We start from the raw sequence: 21,870 nt of genomic DNA on the forward strand, positions 1-21,870 counted from the left end.
GAAAAAGAAAAAAGCAAAAGAAGAAAAAAGAAAAGAAAAGAAAAGAGAGGAAAAAACGAAGAAGTATTGGCTCTGCAGTATCAGATGGAGCAACTGGTAATAATATCACGATTCGTGATTTAGATATGGGTACTAGGGTACTAGGCACTTAAAGGTATATACACATACTGTTATTTGACAAGCACCGGGGATGAGAATCACAAACAGACAAAAGAGGGACATACTTTTTTTAAAAAAAAATAATGAAAGAAAGAAAAGTAAAAGGAAAAGGAAAAGGAAGTTGTTGATTCTGTATTAGATGTAGCAACTGGGAGGTGATAGTATCGCGATTTAGATATTGATACTGGGCGATATAGTTAAACCAGTCAACTCGATGAACTACAATAGTTGGAGAAGAGAATGAATGGAGGGAAAGGGAAGACAAATATATACCTATCTCTCTTGCCAATATCCTGTAGAAAGTAATGATTACCATGCAAAGGTTGAAAAAGCTTGCTTTGTCGACCTTTATTTTTTTCTTCCCCCTCTTAATCTGACTCTGACTGATAATGATGAACAGGCAAAAACTACCCTTTAGGTCATGAGCTTTCAAGAATACTAGTGAGAATTAATGGTCAATCAAATCCTTACTTGGTCCAACCCCTTAGCTGACACGAACTGGCCACATATTGGTTTCATATGAACACTTTGTATGACTCTTTTATATAAATATAATATGACTGCTAGTTGGCAAGAGTGAACCTCTCACTTTTTCCAGCCTAGGGCCTATTTAATACAACCCAATATATACTATACTAGGCTGGTATCCTGTGCCAAAAGCTGGGTAAAGTGATAGATTGACCTAAACCCTCACTCTACCCAGCTTTGACCAGGGAAGACACTGACTCAAACCTATCACTGGCAAGAGTGATATCACTTTACCCAACTCCAGTGTCACAAGCTAGAGCCCACAGGGGGGGGACTCAGGCTGAGCCCTTGTGAAGATCATACAGGACCCTGTATAACTTTTTACCTCAAATATGGAGTAGAGCCTACTGAATCACTGATTAGTTTGCTACCTACATACTCTAATTAGCTCTTACTTGTGAACCACTTGCTCATAATATATAAGCTCCCCCTAGGTTTGTTTCCTTTTCTTCACTATTAAGACTTCTTGTTGGCTACTCTAGATATTAGATAGCAATTATGAGCTGTCAGGCCCGTGACATCCAGCCTGGGATATATATATACATAGACTGTCTCCTGCTGCACCAGTGGTTAAGCGCCAACAGCCCGCCTCTGGGTCAAAACCTTAGTACCAACAATAAACGCTCATCGCTCGGTCTACCCCAAATCTAGGCAACATACCTAGATGCCATCCCGATTGAATCCCGATTGAGTACAGGAAAACAGCTAAAAGAACCTCGTATTACCGTCAATTGATCGTTTCTAGAAACCCCCCGGTACAGAACACTGCGTCGTGTGCCTTGGTACCGGAAGTGGTTTGGCCCTACTAACACCCACATTTCCGAGAGCCAGATGAATTTCCCCACATCCTCCAGTGTCGGTGTTGCCAAGTCCTTCGTTTGACAGTTCCATTGGCTGCTCAAGGGGAGGATGGTGAAATCGAAGAGGCCCCTGTCAGGGGCAGCTCGCCAAGCCCACGAAGAAAAGAAGAAGCAACGGCGGGAAGCAGATCCTGAGGCAGTGAGTACTAGTCCTGCTAGGGATGAACCCCTAGTCAAACAAGAGAATCCCGCTGGACCTGCCAGAATCCCCCAAGTGGAGCATCCTGAGGATCCGATCGAGGCTGAGAAAGGGCAAGTTGCGCTTGGTGGTCTATCTGAAGATGAACAAACACGCGCAAAGTCGAGGCTCCAAAGTTATGGGAAGATCAACGACAAGGACAAGACAGATAAACAGCTAAGTGACATTCTTGATAATCTGCCTGCCGACGGCTGCGCGAATCTCTGCATCGATATTTCCCAGCCATCGAAAAGGTCCTGGACATCCGTGAACCGTCAGTCATCAATCATCCAACAAATGCCATGACTCTAATACACGATCTTCACAGTGCTTTGGGATCGTTTGAAATGGCTTTTGAGGAAACAGTAGGTTTGATCATATCCACTGGACAGGTTGCTTGTGCTGAGAATCGATTACAGAATGAAGAAAACGCCTATAAGATTCGAACTTATTCAAACTTTCCGACATTGTACGAAATGGTTTTGCCAAAGGATGGGGTTGTCAGGTTCTCATCTCGCGACAAAGGCTTAACTCCAGTACCTGATAAGACCATACTGGCCACTCACGCTGCCATTGCTCAAAATCTTGCACATAACAGGCATGGGTGAAGAGATTGACCAATGGTTCGATGAAGTCGAGGAAATCCGGTGTTTCGCTGAAGACGGTAGTACAGACGTTTCATCAGCAATCGAAAAGTGGCTTGTCAAAGTTTGTTAACGATGTATTGCGGGTATGGCGTATGCTGCGGATGCTCAGGCCACTATACCTTGTCATTCCGAAAATGTTACTTTTAACGGATAAACTTCCTGTAGTTTGGCGGTTTGGTCAGGACTTTTAGAAAAAGAACCACATTTATAGGGAGCAAATTCTCAACCTATTCTATGCCTTACTATCGCATGGACGAAGGATGGATCTATATGCCTAGAATGACCAGTAGAGCGCAGTTATTGCTAACTATTCTAGATATGGGGGTTAGGAAGGACAAAAAATCGCGTATCTAAGAAGGGGAAATACTTGGTTCAGTAACAAATTGGAGGAAAATAGGGATATTAGAGAGGGAATATTGAACTAGGAGAGGCTGATAGTCTATATAGTTTTGAATTTGTGTCAATAAAGCAGCGAGTATGGCACCTAACCAAAAATGGTTAAATCTCATCAGGTAACTCCCCGACTTACGGTATGGAGTACTCAAGTATGCAGAGACGGGCTTGGTTGCCCGCTATTCAAATACTATATATATCAGGAAATGTATGAAGTCTCCTACAGCCAGTAGACAGGTTTACTTCGTCTTTGGCAGAATGTCTCTCCCACTCTCTCGCGATGCCGCCCGATTGCTCAAACCAGGCTATTCGCAGCTGCTGGACCTGGTCCACGATGTCGTCGGCGTCGACCCCGTGACGCTGGTCAACATCAGCCTGCTCATTGTCGGGCTGTCCACCTTCTTCCGGTACGCGCTCAGCTACAGCTACAAATACCTCGTCGACGTGTGCGGGTCGACGGTCCGGATCGACGACGAGGATCCGCTGTACGGGTACCTCATGCGCTGGATGGCGGACCACCAGTTCCTGAATCGCTCTGTCCGCGCCGTCAGCAATGCTAAGAGCTCGTGGGAAGATGAAGAGGAGGCGCTCAAGTCGATGATCGGGGGCGGCGGCGGCGGACAGCATCTGACGGAGCCTGATCCCAATAACCTCATCAGCTATCGCTCCATTGTCGGACGCTCCCCGATCAGTCTCCAGCCCTTCCAGGGCACTCACCTGTTCCGCCGCCACGGAACCTGGATCCTCTTCAAGCACCGCGTCAACTCGGGCAACCAGCTCCTGCCGCTGCCCAAGGAGCGCGGCTACATCCAGCTTCAATGCCTGGGCCTCTCCACCGCGCCCCTGCAGCGCCTGATGGAGGAGGCGCAGCTGTACAACCTCGAACGGACCAGGACCACGACCGGCATCTTCCGCGCCATCTCCAACGTTCGGGACGTTCTGCGCTGGTCCAAGTTCAGCGCCCGGCCATCGCGCGACATCTCCACCGTCATCTTCGATAAGGAGAAGAAACAGGCCCTGCTCAAGGATATCAACGAGTACCTCCACCCGCACACGCGCCGATGGTACGCTAACCACGGCATCCCCTATCGTCGGGGCTATCTGTTTTCAGGCGCGCCAGGCACGGGCAAGACGAGTCTGACGTCTGCTCTGGCGGGCATCTTCGGGCTTGATATCTACGTCCTCAACCTGCTGGACCCCAATCTGAACGAATCTCAATTGATGCGACTCATGTCGGAGATTCCCCCGCGCTGTATCGTCCTGTTGGAGGATGTTGACGCGGCTGGTCTCACCCGTCCAGACAATGGCGATTCATCGCAAGGTCCAAGAAACCAGCGAAGAAGAAGGGGAGTCAACACCCAACCGGATGGAAACGATCTCATGAGTTTGATCCAGCCGTCAGCTGCGAATAACAACAGTGGACCCGCTCCCGGCGTGTCCATCTCATTGTCAGGCCTGTTGAACGCCATTGATGGCGTGTCGTCGCCGGAGGGCCGCATTCTCATCATGACCACCAACTCGCCCGAGGCGCTGGACAAGGCGCTTGTCCGACCGGGACGAGTTGACATGCACGTCGTCTTTGAGCTGCCGTCACGGGAAGAGATGCGTGAGCTGTTTCTGAGCATGTACAATGAAGGTCCGAGGGCGGCAGCAGGCACGTCGACACACGCGTCTACACCATCATCTAATAACAATGGCATCTCACTCCTTCAAAAGGAGCAGGAGGAAGAGGAGAACCTAGACATGGAATCTCTAGCCCAGCAATTCGCGTCCTCAATCCCAGAGAAACGACTCAGCCTGGCAGCTCTGCAGGGCTTCCTTCTCCAATACAAAAGACGGCCTCGAGAGGCGTGTGAAAACGCCGCAGCCTGGGCCAAACAAACCTTGCAGAAGATGGCCCAGGAAGAGCAGCAGCAGAAAGGGGCCAACAAATTATGATGCGACGCCCTTACTGATGATGATGATCATAACCACGACCACGACTGCATAGATAGAGGGGACAGTTTGCATCCATCTCCCACTTTAATGACTAGGATATTGTCAATCAGATCAGCCTGCAAGAGTTAATGATGATTATTTTTATTCTGTATCCATATCTAGTAAAAATGAAAATGAAGAATGAAAAATCATAACTTTTCCTTGTATATATCCACTTCTTCCGAGCTAGGATATATAATGATACGTTCATGTCCAATGTCCAGGATTTGCCAGCCAAAAAAAGATATATTCTGGCACGATCACCTATCCTCCCTCATTTGCTTCGTACATGGCATACACGACATGGCTTCACTAGGCAGGAGTTGCGATTCTCCACTGAGTATCCCAAGTCGTCGGCACTTTAGGATAGTTCTTCGCGTCCATGCCCAGATCTTCGTACACACTGTGATCACCTAGAGTAGAGGTTGGTCAGTAAAGCAGCGATCAATTTGCAAAGCTCTAGGAAACTCACCTTTCAGTGCTTCGATCCGTTCTTCATTTTCATCTTCGAACTTCTGAAGCTCCTCACCAGGTTGCTCCTGATTAGGTTCCTTGCCGCCCGCTTCAGAGATACCGCCCTTGCCGAGGTCGTCTTGTGCCTCGCCAATCATCAGGAACTGGGCGTTCGGATAGTTCAGAAACTCCGGCTCTGCGGGCACCCATCGAAGGTCAGCGAATTTTTCGAGCACACTGTCATCGTCAGCCTTTTCGCAGTCCTCTCAAATGCTGAGCTGGTTGTCTTACTGTTCTGGATACTCGGGATCCTTAGGCAACCGTGCATAAGATGGACCTGGATACTTGGGATTCTTCGATTGAATAACAAAGCTGCCGCGATTGTGCAGACCAAAGTCTTGTTGGATATCGCCGACTTCTGAGGGAATCGTCAGGATGTACGCGAGATGCGAGGCGCGAGTCGTCCTGGTGATTGCATAAACGCCCTCCGCATAGGGCTTCGCCTCGGGCGTTGTACGTCCCCCACGCGTCTGCGTCTCATAACTCCCTCCTGTAATGAAGGTCTCTCGCAAAGTCTTTAGCGAAACTCCCGCTTTCTCCACGAATCCCATTTCCCGTTCTGAGCCCGATGTTGGGAATTTCTTCTTCGGCAGTATAAGCAATCGACAATTGTCATCACTGCCAATGGGCCCCTGTTCCAGCGTTGCACCGCGCGGTGTCGGTCGCATGATGAATAAACTTCGCGCAACGTCACCAAAGCTGTTCGGATCCTCCACATTGACACGAGGACGGAAGAAGAAGTAGATAATACCCTTCTCCAGCAGATTGGAGGGAACAATCTCTTCCCTTTTGGGGGAGTCTCTGACAGCGGTGCCGGCCGCAGCTGGCTCTTTCGGACGAGTCTCTTCCCCAGAAGGAGCTGGTTTCTCTTCACGCGCTACAGCGCAATTAGCCACACTTTTCCTGAATTGACACTTCGAAGCAGTCTTACCTGTACCATTGGGAAGTTCTTTTTCTGGACGTTTCTCTTCGGGCTTCTCTTCCGGCTTTTCTTCAGGCCTTTCTGCAGGTCTTTCTGCAGGTCTTTCCTCAGGCTTCTCAGGCTTCTCTTCACGTCTCTCTTCAGGCCTTCTTTCAAGACTTTCTTCAGGAGTCTTAGGACGTTGATCTTGTGGTTCCTCTACAGGCTGTTCCTCCGACCACACCTCGAGAGCCTTTTGTTTCGACGTCCCCTCAGTCACAGTCGGTTGCTTATCCTCCCCTTCCGCCTTGGTCTCCTCGTCTTTCTTTTCTCTCTTCGGAGCCCGTCCTTTCGCCGTGGCTCCTTTCCGTTTCGCGCCAGCTGCGCCTTGGGAAAGAGCTTGATTGGCCTTGACCGCGGCTTGGCGTGTGGATGTCCTACTGGCGGCCATTTTGGGATGGTGAACGGGCAGTATTCGAGCTCGATGTGACAGGACAACAAGAATGGGGCGCACTGAAAGCATCAGGACATGCTGGAGACTAGAAAGAAGGAAAGTGAAGAGACAGCTGCCAGTCATACGAATGGCATCTCCATGAGGGATGCCTGACGTCACCCCTATTCGTAAGGAACAAACGTTCCATTTGATTATATAATCTTATTCTCAAACACAGCAAACGTACAGTCGCGTGATCGGGATATCTGACTGAGGAAGCTGCCAGCAACAGCAGATTGGAGAGAGGAGTTATTAGCATTGACACTGGCCGTGTCTAGGTAGGATCTATATCCATCTGATCGCCCGCTGGTATGCTGTTCGTAGGATATCTTCCTGGCTCTATGCCACTAGCTTCCGGAGACAACCGCGAAGAGCCAAGCTCACTGTCAGCAGTCGAGAGAGCGCTGTGAACAGTCGCGAAGTCTTCCCCCGACCTTCTACTCCTCCTCCGCATTCTTTTGGGACTGGCGAATGAACCGTCGGGTCGCAGATCAACATCCTGTAACCTCATCTCGGGGGCTGTCAGATGAGGGTTCTGGTATGGCGATGATGCAGTGGCTGTCTTCCTTTTTCTTCCACGTTTCTGCCTCGCCAATGGATGGGAGTCATTGCTGTCTGAGTCACAATAGAGGTCTCGCAGAGAATTGACCAGTTCGGTTTGCCAATATTCTGCAGAGTCCAACAACCTCGGAGTATTGGGCCTTGTTGATGTGGATGTAGGGGTCTGTTCTGCATCGTCGTCCGGCTCTTCGATGGCATATGGCCGGACCACTTCCACATCGGCATCATAACCTGGATCTTGGCTTAAAATATCTTCCGGGGCTACCTCTTCAATGGGTGCAGTGTCCCCTTTCCGAGTATCCGAAGGTCGACTCCTTCGTTCATCGCGCGAGCGGGATGGAGGACAAGAGCCTAGTCGCCCATGGCGCTCGTACGAGGGACCAGGAGAATGGTAAAGAGGCTCCTTTATAAGTGGCTTTCTTCCCATACTTATCAGGCCAATAGGGTACGGGTAGAAGGCCTCACCGACGGAAAGGATTGTCTGTTATTCGATGGCGCATCTCAAAGATGTATATTGCGGTCTCTCTGCCAGCAACTTTGCATCAAACATCATCAGCCAGGTTTAACAGTCAAGATAAGCACGTGAGAAGGATGATCATAGCATGACCGATCAAAGCGTACACCCAATCAAAAGAGAAGGATTTGTGTACGATATAGATAGATTCATGGATCTGAGGACTGTTGAGAAATTTTGATGGAGTCAATAATGCGGGGCACCAATAATAACCGTCGCAAGCATTTTGAATTAGCAGCAATCAGCAGCGCATTATCCGCGATTTCACCAGAATCTGCTAGTAGACCAATGATTCAGCCAGCAAAAGCGAAGATAAAAGAACGGTTCCATTTCAGCGTCTGCTGTTGGAGAGAACGATGAAAGAAGAAGTACTCCATATGTATGACTCCGGACTCCCCTGAGGCTCAGCCCGCGGGCGCCATCGCTGTTATTGGCCAGCTCCACTCGCTTAGCACAATAAGTACACGTACCAGCGGACGCCGACCTACTGGAAGGAAAGCTGGCATGTCCAGTCTCCAGACGCAGCTTGCAATCGCTCCTGCACCACCTCATTGCCCTCGTTGGAGTTGATGCGGTGCACACCATAGCCTTCTTCCACTGACTGGCCTGCGGAGCGTGCTGCTTTAGGCTGCGGCTCCGGCCACCCTTCGCTGAAGATGCAGTCCTCTCCGAACATGCTCACCAAGGTATGTTGCCCCCTTTGGCCGCTTAACCTGCTTGTCTATGCTAATGCCAATCTCTACGTAGTTCGAGTCCAAGTCCTCGCGGGCCAAGGGCATTGCGTTCCACCCGAAACGGTCAGCTGGTTGCGCTGGAAGGGGTTTGAGATTATGCGCGCTGACATTGGTATAACAGGCCATGGATCCTCGTGTCGCTTCATTCCTCCACGATCCAGCTATGGGACTACCGTATGGGCACGCTCATTGACCGCTTCGAGGAACACGATGGCCCTGTTCGTGGCATTGATTTCCACAAGACTCAACCGCTTTTTGTTTCCGGAGGAGATGATTACAAGATCAAGGTCTGGAGTTACCAGACTCGCAGATGCCTGTTCACACTCAATGGGCATCTGGACTACGTGCGGACGGTTTTCTTCCATCATGAACTTCCCTGGATCTTGTCCAGTTCCGATGACCAGACCATCAGAATTTGGAACTGGCAGAACAGGTCTCTGAGTAAGTGATTCCCGGGATCAACCAACTGCTTCTGCCCTCCTGACCGCGGCCCGCAGTCTGCACGATGACCGGCCATAACCACTATGTGATGTGCGCGCAATTCCATCCTAAGGAGGACCTCATTGTTTCGGCGTCGTTGGACCAATCTGTCCGTGTCTGGGATATCTCGGGCCTCCGCAAGAAACACTCCGCCCCGACCTCCCTAAGTTTCGAGGATCAAATGGCCCGAGCCAACGCCAACCAGGCAGACATGTTTGGGAACACAGATGCAGTGGTCAAGTTTGTGCTGGAGGGCCATGATAGGGGTGTGAATTGGGTGGCGTTCCATCCAACTCTGCCGTTGATTGTTTCGGCCGGCGACGACCGACTCGTTAAACTGTGGAGGATGAGTGGTAAGTGCAGCGACGAGGATAGATTAGATCCTGTTCTGACACTTGACAGATACCAAGGCATGGGAAGTCGACACCTGCCGCGGCCATTTCCAGAATGCTTCTGCCTGTCTCTTCCATCCACATCAGGACCTCATATTGTCCGTCGGCGAAGACAAGACCATCCGGGTCTGGGATCTTAACAAGCGTACCTCTGTTCAGTCGTTCAAGCGCGACTTGGATCGGTTCTGGGTGATCGCGGCGCACCCGGAGATTAATCTCTTTGCAGCTGGTCATGATACCGGTGTAATGGTGTTCAAGCTAGAAAGAGAGCGTCCGGCATCCACTGTATATCAGAACCAGCTCTTCTACGTCACCAAGGAGAAGCACGTCAAGTGTTACGACTTTACGAAGAACTCTGAATCGCCTCCCATGCTCTCATTACGAAAGCTGGGCGCGCCCTGGGTTCCGGCACGAACGCTTTCGTACAACCCTGCTGAGCGGGCGATTCTTGTCACCTCTCCGGCCGACAGTGGGACATACGAGCTTATCCATCTTCCCAGGGATGCTACGGGTGCTGTCGAGCCAACCAACATAAAGCGGGGTCAGGGTACCTCTGCCGTCTTCGTGGCGCGAAATAGATTTGCTGTGTTCAACCAGCCCAGCCAGACTGTGGATATCAAGGACTTGAGCAACTCCACGACCAAGACGCTCAAGCCACCGGCGGGTACGACAGACATCTACTATGGCGGAACGGGATGTTTGCTCTTTATCACGCCCACGTCAGTGGTGCTGTTCGACATCCAGCAGAAGAAGCAGTTGGCCGAGCTGGCAGTCAATGGCGTGAAATATGTCGTCTGGTCGAATGACGGTCTTTATGCAGCCTTGCTGAGCAAGCATAATGTGACCATTGTCACCAAGACGCTCGAACAAGTGAGCACTCTGCATGAGACGATCCGTATCAAGAGTGCTACGTGGGATGATGCTGGCGTGCTCCTTTACTCCACCCTCAACCATGTCAAGTACTCCCTTCTTAACGGGTAAGTTTGTTGTTCTGGCGGTCCAGCAGATTTGGAACTGACAGGTTACAGCGATAATGGCATTGTCCGCACCCTGGATCAGACTGTCTACCTCGTTAGAGTCAAAGGACGCAATGTCTACTGCCTTGATCGCAACGCTAAGCCTAGGATCCTCGAAATCGATCCGACTGAATACCGCTTCAAACTGGCCCTCGTCAAGAGGAACTATGACGAAATGCTTCACATCATCAAAACTTCTAGCTTGGTTGGGCAGAGCATCATCGCGTATTTGCAGAAGAAAGGCTACCCCGAGATCGCATTGCAATTCGTCCAGGATCCTCAGACTCGTTTCGAACTTGCCATCGAGTGTGGTAACCTCGATGTCGCTATTGAAATGGCCAAGGAACTCGACCGCCCCAAGCTCTGGAGCAGACTCGCAACCGAAGCGCTTGCTCATGGCAACCACCAGACCGTGGAGATGACCTACCAGAAGCAGAGACTCTTTGATAAGCTCTCCTTCTTGTATCTATCTACAGGCGACCAAGAAAAGCTCTCACGAATGGCCAAGATCGCCGAGCACCGAGGAGACTTTACTTCCCGGTTCCAGAATGCCATCTACCGTGGCGACATCGAGGACAGAATCCAGATGTTCAAGGAAGTTGATTTGTGTACGTGTAGTGCTGCACCTGCTCTTCGCATTTACTGTTGCTAATTGATCTAGATCCTCTTGCCTACGCGACCGCCAAGGCGCACGGTTTGACCGAAGAAGCGCAAGCTATCCTGGAGACCTGTGGTCTCACGGAAGACCAGATCAAGCTGCCGTCCTTAGGGGCGCCCCTTCAGGTCCCACGCCCGATTGTTCCCACGTTCAAGGCCAACTGGCCGGTAAAGGCTGCTGGCCATTCCTCCTTCGAGAAGGCGCTGCTGGGAGAGGTGGGCGTCGTGGATGAGGAGGGTGCAGCCAACGGCTACGAGCTCGAGGAAGCAGCCGAAGAGGCTGAGGCTGCCGCCCAGGAGGCACTTGAGGAAGAGGAAGAAGATGCCGCTGGATGGGACATGGGTGACGAGATCAATGTCGAAGAAGATCACGATTTTGTTAATGTCGACAGCGTGGAAGCAGGGGCTGGCAGCTCGGAAGCTGACCTTTGGGCTCGGAATTCTCCTCTGGCCGCCGACCATGTGGCAGCAGGTTCTTTTGACACGGCCATGCAACTTCTTAACCGCCAAGTGGGTGCTGTTAACTTCGCCCCGCTGAAGGAACGGTTCCTTGAGATCTACAAGGCGTCCAGGACGTACCTCCCGGCGACTCCAGGACTGCCTCCTTTGGTGAACTACGTCCGAAGAACGGTGGACGAAACCGACTCCCGCAAGGTGCTCCCCATCATCCCTCGGGACCTCGAGACGATTGCCAATGTCGATCTGCAAGAGGGGTATGCAGCCATGCGAGCAAACAAGCTCGAGGATGGTGTCAAGATCTTCAAGCGCATTCTGCACACTTTGCTTGTCAACACTGTATCATCTGAGGCTGAAGTTGAGCAAGCAAAGAAGATCATTGCGACGGCCAGGGAATACATCCTTGCCATGTCCATTGAGCTGCACCGTCGTTCCCTGCCAACCGATACGCCCGAAAACCTGAAGAGGAGCCTTGAACTTTCCGCATACTTTACCATTCCCAAGCTTGAAGTTGCACACCGACAGCTGGCTCTGATGGCAGCGATGAAGCTGGCCTTTGCCAACAAGAACTACGCATCTGCGTTGAGCTTTGCCAACCGAATGCTGGCCAATGGCGGTTCGGCGAAACTCCTTGATCAGGTAAGTCTCGTTGCTTTCATATTTGTGGACGTCATGCTAACCCTTCACCAGGCCAAGAAGATCAAGGCTCAATGCGAGCGCAGCCCGCAGGACAAGATCGACATCGAATTCGACCAATTTGCGGAATTCGACATCTGCGCGGCCTCTTACACACCTATCTACAGCGGTTCTCCCAGCGTATCAGATCCGTACACGGGAGCTAAGTACCACGAACAGTACAAGGGATCCATCTGCCGGATCTCGGACGTGACGGAAATCGGGGCACCAGCAAGCGGTCTGCGACTGTTTGCGCCTGGTCTTAGTTAGAGGATTAAAATAAGATAAGATAAGAGATTGATAATGAAGATGAAGACTTGACGGTTCTTGTTTCCTGTTCGATTATTTCCATTTACATTTTAAAAAGAGGTGTATCTTCTCTTCTTCTTCTTTTTGAGTTCCTTCTCCTTCCTTCCTCTCTCCTGTAATGGGAAAAGATTGATGATGTGTGATGTGGTGGCGCCTTGACACTTGTTTTGGATGGAGATGAATTACTTACTTACATACCTCTTCCCTATTATTACCTCAGGTAACAGTACTTATTGGACATTTTTTTTTAAAAAATATCTCAACTCTTAGCCCGTTTAATCTGTTGGAAAAGTAGTCGCTATATGTACCTCCTAGGAGTCGTCACTCTACTGGTCACGTTCTTGAAACTTTCTCTGAAGAGTGGAAATGTCGTTTGATTTCGCATTCTTCCCCCAGCAGATAGTGATACTATAATGTACATGCCCAAAAAATCTCTTTTGCTTCCAGATTCCAATTCCAATCTATGAGTAGAGAGATGTGTAGGTACCTTCCAGCACCAGTGACCTTTCGCCAAACAATGCAATGCAAAAGCAAAATCATACACCTATATATACATCAACACGAAGCAAGCGCCTGAATGGACATCCATATATCGTATCGTACAGTTGAGCTGATCCAGAACGGTTCCTGAGCTATGCCACGTGTCCACGAGTCTCTCTCATGGTAAATTAATACTTTTCACCACGGGGACAAGAAAGACACGCTCTGACTCTCTCTGAACAACCGAATCAATCACATCGTCCATCCTTCCACCCCGTCCTCCACCTCTCCTCCCAAAACCGGCAATCAAACTCCTTCTTGCCCAATTTCCGATTCACCGCATTATGCGCCTCGCACATCCAGTGGCCAAACTCAGCGCGGCTTCCCAAGCGCGGCTCATTGCGTCCTCCGGGCTCGCTCATCCACGCGCGGAAATCCTCCGCGCATACCCAACAGGGGTACAAGCGGGAGAAGAGGTGTAGGAAAGAACGCATCTCGGATTGTTGCTCCGGTGTCGCCGTGGTGGGGTACGCGGCTGTTAGGGAGTGCAGGAAGGTCCATGTTGAGCGGCCGAGGGTTTCGACGTCTGGTGGGCAGTCGGATGGGAGAGTTGTTGGCGTGGCGCTTGGTGGTGTCGATGGAGAGGCGGTGGTGGTAGAGGTCGAGGAGGAGGAGGTCGCAGCGGCAGAGGTCGTAGCTGCTGCTGCTGCAGCAGGAGAAGCCGCAGAGGCTTTCTTAGCCATTGCGCGCCAGGATGCGGCAGAGGTGCAAAGGCGACATCTAGGAAGAAAGTAACCAGTCATGTTAGTCTAAGTCGCATGTACGAAATTTCGTCTCTTGAGTTCTGTTCGCTGTAACAGCCTTGGTCAGGATGGAACTTACGGTTTCCCATCCTTGTCCAGCACCACGCCTGGAGGGAGCTTCTTGTTCGTATCTTCGTCTCTGGCCGTCGAGGCACTACCACCGGCAGGGACTTGATCGCTCATTGTGCCGTTTATTACTGCTGTCCTCTCACACCGTCCAGCTAAGTAGGTAAGGTACTCAGAGCTCCGTCCGTTGGATGAAGAATTGCTCCGCGGAGGTCCGTGAAGAGTAAAGAGATGCCAACCAAATCAGATGAATGCGGAGTGATAGATTTAGGAAATAAAAAAATAAAATAAATATTGAAGAAAAGCCCACTCTCTTTTTAAAACAAGATAAGCTCAACTGGGATTAATAATGATAAATATTATCTCCGTACCGGCTCGGCACAGTACCGCCAAACCCCGGATTGGAGTCTTACTTAGAAGAAAGAAATGAGATCATGCCGCCAAGCAAAGCCTCATTCCTCAGCGGCTCACCTCCGCATTACCATCAACGAGTCCACGACAGCAACGCGTCGGAAAAAAACAGCACCATTAGCATGCGTTTTTCTTTTCTTTTCTTTTCTTTTTCTTCTTAATCCTTGTACTTGAATTATACGAAAATACCCGCGTATTTTGACCAGATCTATCTACGAGAATTCCTCGATTAATGAATTAATTCGACGCGGCGCGCGTACATACTTAGTACAGTACAGACAGAATAAAAAGCATACCTATCTACCTACCTACCTACACGAGAGGAAAAGAAAAAAGAACGAAAGCCATGCCCCGTCGCTTCGCCATCTACGACTCCACCGACGAGTCGTCGGCGCAGTCCTCCGAATCGGAAAATACACCTCCAAAGATACCATCCGACGCGCGCCTAGAGAAGGCTCTACGAGATACGGTCGCGAACATGTTCCGGACCGGAAACCTGGAGGAGGTAACGGTGCGACGGGTGCGGTTGGCGACGGAGAAAGCGCTGGGACTGGAGGAGGGGTTTTTCAAGGGCGATGCGCGGTGGAAGGAGAAGAGTGATCGGATTATTAAAGAGGAAGCGGTTCGTGGTGATATCTTGTCTCTGTTCTGCTTTTACAGGACATATACGCATACGTTGGGTGTTACTTCAGCGCTAGCCGGCTAACGCATCTCATGCTGCAGGAAGCGCATATGAAAGCGCGAGAAGAAGAAGAAGAGGTGGAGGAGGAGACGTCTGATGACGAGCCTATACCACCACAAAAGCCTGTGAAACAGGAGAAGCCGACGAAATCGACTAAGCCCGCCAAACCGATCAAACGCTCACCAACGGAAGATTCCCCCAAGCCTAAAAAGCGCCGAAAGACTGAAGAATCGGAAGAGGAGTCGTCTGTTCCACCAACCGACGAGGAGGTTCCAAAGCCTGCGAAACGCGCAAGCGCTTCGCCTAAGAAGGAATCCAAACCGGAGTCTGCCACGAAAATCATGTCGGAGGAATCAGACGTTGCGGACAAGGGTCAGGCCGCGCAGACAGAAGCGGATCAAGAGGCATCCGAAAGTGAAATGTCCGTCGTGCTCGACGAACCGCCAAAACCACAGCAGAAACGGCAAAAGAGCGCAGACGCCCCGACGAAGAAAGGGAAGAGGAAAGGGGCAGTTAAAGTGGACCCGAATTTGGATCCCGATCAGGCAGAGATCAAGCGCCTACAGGGCTGGCTGGTCAAGTGCGGGATCCGCAAGATGTGGTCTCGAGAGCTGGCTCCATACGACACGGCCAAAGCAAAGATCAAGCATCTGAAAAAGATGCTCGAGGATGCTGGGATGAAAGGGCGATATTCGCTCGAGAAAGCACGACAGATCCGAGAACGGAGGGAACTCCAAGCTGATCTGGAGCTGGTGCAAGAAGGGGCCCGTCGATGGGGGACGGGGAGTGCGGGGGAGGAGAGTGATAACGAGGGAAGGCCGAGGAAAAGACTTGCACGAGGGCTCAAGAGCCTGGCGTTCTTGGGAGAAGACGGTGAAGAGACGGATTGAGCTGTCCTTCGGTCATAGAATGTTGGACAACTGATATACATAACTTCATTTTATATGTAACGATCCGCATGCGATATAGTATCGAAATGTGAACAGATCACAATGCTGTCGCCTGCAGTCATTTATGCGGCTTTCCCCCGCTCATGCGCTGGGCGACCAAGCTGAACACAGCGACAGAGGAGATAAACAGCACCAAATTGTAGAACTGCGCTTGATGTCAGCCAGAGAAATACCCAGATTCCACTCATTGGGAAAGCTTACAGCCGTCCTCGAGTATTCATTTTCCTCGGCTTCTGTCCGTGCTTCGACGAACAGGCGACGCAGATTGGGGAGATTGGCCTGCACAGTCAGATCGTGACTTAGACAGGATATGTATATAGTACTTACCATGTTGACAGACCAGCTAGCGTATTTGTATCTAGCAGGACAGATGGAGGTACGGAGTAAGTGAACAGCGGGGAGTCGGGGAGGTAAATGAACTAAGTAAGCTTTGGATGGGCGGTTCGAGTGGATCGCTGGAGCCACCAAGCATCGGACATATTCTTGACACCTGGACACCCGGTACAAATGCAATAATAAACCCTCCACCTCGTGTCTGTCGCATCTTCCGGTAATAATGCGATAGACAAGTCAACTTTACTCAACTCGAGCCGCGCACGTTCTCCTCACTTTGTTATTGCCGAACTTTCTGTCGCTTTTCCGCACACCCCGCGGTTTCATCTACAAGCACGCTCACGTCCGGCGCGACCTTGTCGCTGCTGAAGCGCCTCCATCGCAATGTCTGCGATCAACCGGTTACGGGGCGCCTTTACGGTGCCCAGGAAGGGAGAGACTTTTGAGTTGAGGGCTGGCCTTGTGTAGGACACCTCGAGTCGAGTTTCGTGCTTGCGTGGGATAATGCTAACTGACCTGCTCTCAGATCCCAATATGCATATGAACGGTATGCGGGAGATACAAATCTGGCGACTGGCTGAAATCAGCATACTTATACTTTTATAGGAAAGAGGCCATCCAAAAGACCATCATGGCCATGACGTTGGGCAAAGACGTGTCCGCGCTGTTTCCCGACGTCCTGAAGAATATCGCGACCAACGACCTCGACCAGAAGAAACTCGTATACCTCTACCTAATGTAAGGTCATGTCCTTACGTCCTGTCTGTCCGGTCACTTTTTTCTGACAGAAGACTCAGGAACTATGCCAAGTCGCATCCGGACCTCTGCATTCTCGCCGTCAATACCTTCGTACAAGATTCAGAAGACCCCAACCCCCTCATACGAGCATTAGCCATCAGGACGATGGGTTGTATCCGCGTGGACAAGATGGTGGACTACATGGAGGAACCGCTGCGGAAGACGCTACGAGACGAGTCGCCGTACGTTCGCAAGACGGCCGCAATCTGCGTGGCCAAACTGTTCGACCTCAACCCAACCATGTGTCTGGAAAACGGGTTCCTCGAGATGTTGCAGGAGATGATCGGCGACCCCAACCCCATGGTGGTGGCGAATTCGGTAACGGCCCTGGCGGAGATCTCCGAGACTGCTCCGGAGACGAAGGCGTTGGAGATCAATTCGAACACGCTGCGCAAGCTGTTGATGGCCCTGAACGAGTGTACCGAGTGGGGTCGGGTGAAGATTCTTACCTCGCTGGCGCAGTACAAGACGGCCGACGTCAAGGAATCCGAGCACATCTGTGAGAGAGTCGTTCCTCAATTCCAGCATGTGAACGCCAGCGTGGTTTTGGCGGCGGTCAAGGTCGTCTTCTTGCACATGAAACACATCAATCCGGACCTGCAGAAAGCCTATCTTAAGAAGATGGCTCCTCCACTAGGTAGGTGGCGCTATAGTTGTGGTGTGATGTGTTTTTTGCTAACTCTAGAAAAGTCACTCTGGTCTCGTCTGCACCCGAAGTCCAATACGTCGCGCTGAGAAACATCGACCTGCTGCTCCAGAAACAGCCGGATATTTTGAACAGAGAACTGCGTGTGTTTTTCTGCAAATACAACGACCCTCCCTACGTCAAATTCCAGAAACTCGAGATCATGGTCCGAATAGCCGACGAACGGAATGTCGACCAGCTCCTGTCAGAATTGAAGGAGTACGCACTCGAAGTCGACATGGACTTTGTGCGGAGGGCGGTCAAGGCGATTGGCCAGACTGCGATCAAGATCGAGAGCGCCAGTGAGAGATGTGTCAATGTTCTCCTGGACCTGATCAATACCAAGGTGAACTACGTCGTCCAGGAGGCCATCGTGGTCATCCGGGACATTCTCCGCAAATACCCCGGCTACGAGGGCATCATTCCGACGCTATGTAAGTGCATTGACGAGCTGGATGAGCCCAACGCCCGGGGTGCAATCATCTGGATTATCGGTGAATATGCGGAAAAAATCACCAACGCAGGTGACATCTTGGCGGGATTCGTTGAAGGATTCAATGAAGAGTTCACACAGGTTGGTCGTCCAGCATCTGAGGTGGTATTAATTTGCTAACGGATCTGTAGACGCAATTGCAAATCTTGACTGCTGTGGTGAAACTCTTCTTGAAGAGGCCTGACAAAGCTCAGGGCCTGGTGCAGAAAGTCCTTCAGGCGGCGACAGCAGAGAACGACAACCCAGACATCCGAGATCGAGCTTACGTCTACTGGCGTCTGCTTTCGAACACCACGGACCCGAACGCGGCGAAGAACGTCGTCCTCTCGCAGAAACCTCCCATCACGACGACCATCCAGTCCTTACCTCCGGCTCTGCTGGATCAGCTGTTGGAAGAGATATCGACGTTGGCGTCCGTGTACCACAAGCCTCCGGAGCAATTCGTGGGTCAGGGCCGGTTTGGCGCCGATGCCGTGCAAAGAGCTGCTATCGAGTATGTCTCCTCACTTTTAGACTATTTACAGCAATACTGACTCTCGCAGGGAACAACTGCAGAATGCCCGTGAGAATCCATTGGCCGCGGCCGCCGCTGCAGCTGCCGTCACGGGAGCGGCTCCTCCACCTCAAGCTCAAGGCAACGTCGAGAACCTGCTTGATATCGACTTTGACGGCGCAGCTCCTGCGTCGGCTCAGAAGGAGCCGCCTAGCGGCATGTCCGGCCTGGAGGGTCTGGCCGGCACACCCGTCCGATCCGGTACCCCGACGACGGGCGTACCCCCAACGAGCAGCAACAACCTGGATGATCTGCTAGGCGTTTTCGGGGGAGGAGACTCCGCAGCTCCCTCAACAGGTGCTACCGGCTTCGGCGGCGCGGCGGATGGAGATCTACTGAATGGGCTCGCAGGGTTGGATCTGTCGGGGGACAATAACACCACCAGCCCAACATCACCGGGAGCCAGTGGCAGTGGCAGTAACCAACCGAAAAAGACGAATGAGGATATCCTGTCGCTGTTTTAGCGGTTTACTTACGTATTTGTTTTTTATTTATTTTCATTTGTCCCCTCTTACCGTTACGTCTCTGTTAAGACAGAAGGCAGATGGCAGATGGCGTTACGTCTGTATATGAGAGAGTAGAAAGGAAAAAGAACGAGGGAAAACTTTTTATTAATCGATCACTGTAGAGAGAGTGGAAATAATGAAAATAATGAAAAAAAAAAAAGTCAATGAATACATTGTACCCAAGTAACTTCCTACTACAATCCTGCCTTGTCCCTTTTTTTTGGAGTTGGAAATGCCAGACAAGCGGCTAGATCATCATCGCAGGCTTCTCTAGCCCAAAGCTTAGGGTATCTGACTCCTGTCTGTGACTCCAAATTCAGCATCGATATTAGGTTGAATTGAACCACATAAAGTTGCAGGTGACGGACATGTACAGTACATCCTTTATATAAACTTTCGTCCGTCAAGAATGTCCCTCCGAAAGTTCACTATCTAACTAGGCCACTTTTTTTTTCATAGTAGTGCTCAAAGCAGGGATAGATAGAGGCGGCGCGATCTGATAGAGATTGACAGCAAACTAATGGTTTCCAGCGTGGTCTACAACCATATTCGTTACTCTTCTCAATGCCATCCGTCCTGCTCAGAAACCTCAAGCAAGCATATCTATAAGAAAGCTCATTGAAAGTGACTTGACCCTGTTATAGAAGTCCTCTCTGATCCACCTCTGAAACGAATGATTGAAACAAGACTCTTAAGACCCTTCTCCTTCTTCTTATCAACCAACTTCTGTATCTTTTCAAGTTAAGCTCCCTCCTTGTCTTTGGAGGGCGGAAACCAATTTATCAGGCTCGTTGAGAGTACTCATTATTGACTTGCTTTTTCTCGAAATCATTAACATTAAGGCGCAAGTACTTATTCTTCCACTTTAGACACCATTGTGGGACTTCAACTTGAGTAAATCCTATCTAGCATGACTAGACTTACATCTTCTTGTATTTTGTTTCTTTATTAGATAGAATACTTGAAGAAGTCTACGCATCAAAAAGAGTTTAAACTATTGCCTTAGAGTGAAATATAAGACAGTTGAAATTTGTCCAAATTCAATAAATGGAGATTCAACATGTTTTGCACCTAACCGCATTAACATGAAGAAGTTAGATACTTGAAGTGGTGAGCTGTGTCTCGGCAGTATCCAGCTTTATGACCCTTCTTATGACAATTCTTACATGGAGCCGCAGTTGGTCAACCAGAAAAGATATGTCCATGTTTCTTGCACCATGGACAGAATCTCCAGCCTACTAAGGTGGGAGAAGGTCAGGTTGGCTAAGCAAGTGACCTAGAGGAGCTGACCATCACGTAATTTTGCATCATAGAGGAAAGTCATGATTCTGTGATAGTCCTGTCACAGAATGAAGATTGAACCTATCACTTCTGTATATACACAGGAGGTGAGCAAATTCTATCTAGGTATCCATCCGACTGCCTGGCCATATTATTTGCATTCTGCAAGCTTGTAGTTGCATACTGCTAATCATTCTTTAACAAGAGATTAATACTAGGTCATTGTTGTAATCTAGCTGAGGATGAGAGTATCACATAGGAAAAACAAAAGAAAAAAGAAAAATGGACAGGATAGTTTCCTCACTTGGGTTATTTATATAAACTTAGAACGAGCCAGCACCCTTTGGCTACTGATAAGCCCTACTTGCAAAGGGGCAAAAAGAAGTCTTGGCAAGAGTGGGGTTCGAACCCACGTCCATTTCTGGATCGCATAGCAGTAAGCAGTAAGTGCTTACAGCAGTAAGTGCTTACTTAAGTGCGACGCCTTAACCACTCGGCCATCTTGCCATACCAGTGCTTCCGACATTGCAATCAATTGTCATTAGACCATATTCAGAAAAAGTATTCCTTATTAACTTTGTTCAATCGAATTCCTTGAAATGACAGTGTTAATGTAACCACTGGGCCGCATCTCGTCAGAGGTCCTACCCCTAAAGATGTTAAAAGACTCATTCATAGTTAAAAATAGGAAATTCCCGAGTTAAGATCCCTCCCTCTTATTTCCCAACCCCAGAAGATTAACCTGAGAAAGAGTATCCCCCGACCAGCGCTAGGTTACACCCGATTAGGCAACCTGAGAGGGATACCTTTCGTTGATTTAGTTGTCCTTTTTTTTTTGTTGTTGTTATTGTCTGATGGTAAATGGAGATTGATGATAAAGCTCTCTCACATAAAAATCCCTCTATAAAGCCCCTGCAGATATGCTATAAGGCCACCTGAGGTTTCTTTAGCCCTGTTTACTAAAGCCTTATAAAGCCCTCTTATATAAGGGTTACTATTAATTTTGGAGGGGATTTATATTCAGCTTTATAGCACATATTATAGGGCCTTTCGTATAGGCTTCACAGTGGCTAGAAAACAGTTCTCCCTAGCTAGGAAAGCTGTAGTATCAAGATTAATTTAATGTTTACTGATCGATTTGATTAAAAAACTTAGGACCATCCCAAAGAAAAAAGCTGAATAAGAAGAGGAGGTTAAAAAAAATGCCTGCATCAAAGCTGAACGAACCTCACTGGCTCTCCGAACCCGGTCGACGTCCCTTATGGTCATTGGGACTCTTTCCCCCAAGAACCATATTCCGGATTATGACGGAACCGCAAGGCACTCAATCCTGTTTCGATCGGCAGATGGTAAAAGTAACCTGCCGGCACCATCCATGCATGCCCA

The 21,870-nt window shown here is 49.9% G+C and overlaps 8 protein-coding genes and 1 non-coding gene across 9 annotated transcripts; 5 read left to right on the top strand and 4 right to left on the bottom strand.

Moving 5' to 3' along the window:
• Nucleotides 1-2,027: 2,027 nt before the first annotated feature.
• Nucleotides 2,028-2,333, top strand: VTN77DRAFT_2058 (uncharacterized protein; the record flags this gene model as incomplete). Its single annotated transcript, XM_069417857.1, has 2 exons — nt 2,028-2,090; nt 2,145-2,333. 2 exons carry the CDS (start codon nt 2,028-2,030, stop codon nt 2,331-2,333), a joined length of 252 nt encoding a protein of 83 aa, XP_069279538.1.
• Nucleotides 2,334-3,023: 690 nt separating this feature from the next.
• VTN77DRAFT_2059 (uncharacterized protein) lies at nt 3,024-4,703 on the top strand (the record flags this gene model as incomplete). The annotated part of the gene is made up of 1 exon (XM_069417858.1): nt 3,024-4,703. The coding sequence occupies one exon, from the start codon at nt 3,024-3,026 to the stop codon at nt 4,701-4,703; it is 1,680 nt and encodes a 559-aa protein (XP_069279539.1).
• A 351-nt stretch (nt 4,704-5,054) lies between these two features.
• Nucleotides 5,055-6,607, bottom strand: VTN77DRAFT_2060 (uncharacterized protein; the record flags this gene model as incomplete). The annotated part of the gene is made up of 4 exons (XM_069417860.1): nt 5,055-5,155; nt 5,215-5,432; nt 5,487-6,132; nt 6,187-6,607. 4 exons carry the CDS (start codon nt 6,605-6,607, stop codon nt 5,055-5,057), a joined length of 1,386 nt encoding a protein of 461 aa, XP_069279540.1.
• A 316-nt stretch (nt 6,608-6,923) lies between these two features.
• VTN77DRAFT_2061 (uncharacterized protein) lies at nt 6,924-7,637 on the bottom strand (the record flags this gene model as incomplete). The annotated part of the gene is made up of 1 exon (XM_069417861.1): nt 6,924-7,637. The coding sequence occupies one exon, from the start codon at nt 7,635-7,637 to the stop codon at nt 6,924-6,926; it is 714 nt and encodes a 237-aa protein (XP_069279541.1).
• A 743-nt stretch (nt 7,638-8,380) lies between these two features.
• VTN77DRAFT_2062 (uncharacterized protein) lies at nt 8,381-12,404 on the top strand (the record flags this gene model as incomplete). Its single annotated transcript, XM_069417862.1, has 8 exons — nt 8,381-8,410; nt 8,472-8,521; nt 8,580-8,899; nt 8,956-9,291; nt 9,341-10,307; nt 10,359-10,954; nt 11,008-12,098; nt 12,150-12,404. The coding sequence occupies 8 exons, from the start codon at nt 8,381-8,383 to the stop codon at nt 12,402-12,404; spliced, it is 3,645 nt and encodes a 1,214-aa protein (XP_069279542.1).
• Nucleotides 12,405-13,171: 767 nt separating this feature from the next.
• Nucleotides 13,172-13,909, bottom strand: VTN77DRAFT_2063 (uncharacterized protein; the record flags this gene model as incomplete). The annotated part of the gene is made up of 2 exons (XM_069417863.1): nt 13,172-13,703; nt 13,806-13,909. The coding sequence occupies 2 exons, from the start codon at nt 13,907-13,909 to the stop codon at nt 13,172-13,174; spliced, it is 636 nt and encodes a 211-aa protein (XP_069279543.1).
• A 640-nt stretch (nt 13,910-14,549) lies between these two features.
• On the top strand, nt 14,550-15,775 carry VTN77DRAFT_2064 (uncharacterized protein; the record flags this gene model as incomplete). Its single annotated transcript, XM_069417864.1, has 2 exons — nt 14,550-14,825; nt 14,927-15,775. The coding sequence occupies 2 exons, from the start codon at nt 14,550-14,552 to the stop codon at nt 15,773-15,775; spliced, it is 1,125 nt and encodes a 374-aa protein (XP_069279544.1).
• Nucleotides 15,776-16,552: 777 nt separating this feature from the next.
• On the top strand, nt 16,553-19,161 carry VTN77DRAFT_2065 (uncharacterized protein; the record flags this gene model as incomplete). The annotated part of the gene is made up of 7 exons (XM_069417865.1): nt 16,553-16,632; nt 16,695-16,715; nt 16,775-16,906; nt 16,966-17,603; nt 17,657-18,225; nt 18,276-18,637; nt 18,687-19,161. The coding sequence occupies 7 exons, from the start codon at nt 16,553-16,555 to the stop codon at nt 19,159-19,161; spliced, it is 2,277 nt and encodes a 758-aa protein (XP_069279545.1).
• A 1,711-nt stretch (nt 19,162-20,872) lies between these two features.
• VTN77DRAFT_t41 lies at nt 20,873-20,991 on the bottom strand. The gene has a single exon. It is a non-coding gene; the product is annotated as a tRNA-Leu (tRNA).
• Nucleotides 20,992-21,870: the final 879 nt, after the last annotated feature.

This window comes from Rasamsonia byssochlamydoides, assembly GCF_041956645.1.
Source record: "Rasamsonia byssochlamydoides strain NRRL 3658 unplaced genomic scaffold VTN77scaffold_16, whole genome shotgun sequence".
Classification (NCBI taxonomy): Eukaryota; Fungi; Ascomycota; class Eurotiomycetes; order Eurotiales; family Trichocomaceae; genus Rasamsonia; species Rasamsonia byssochlamydoides.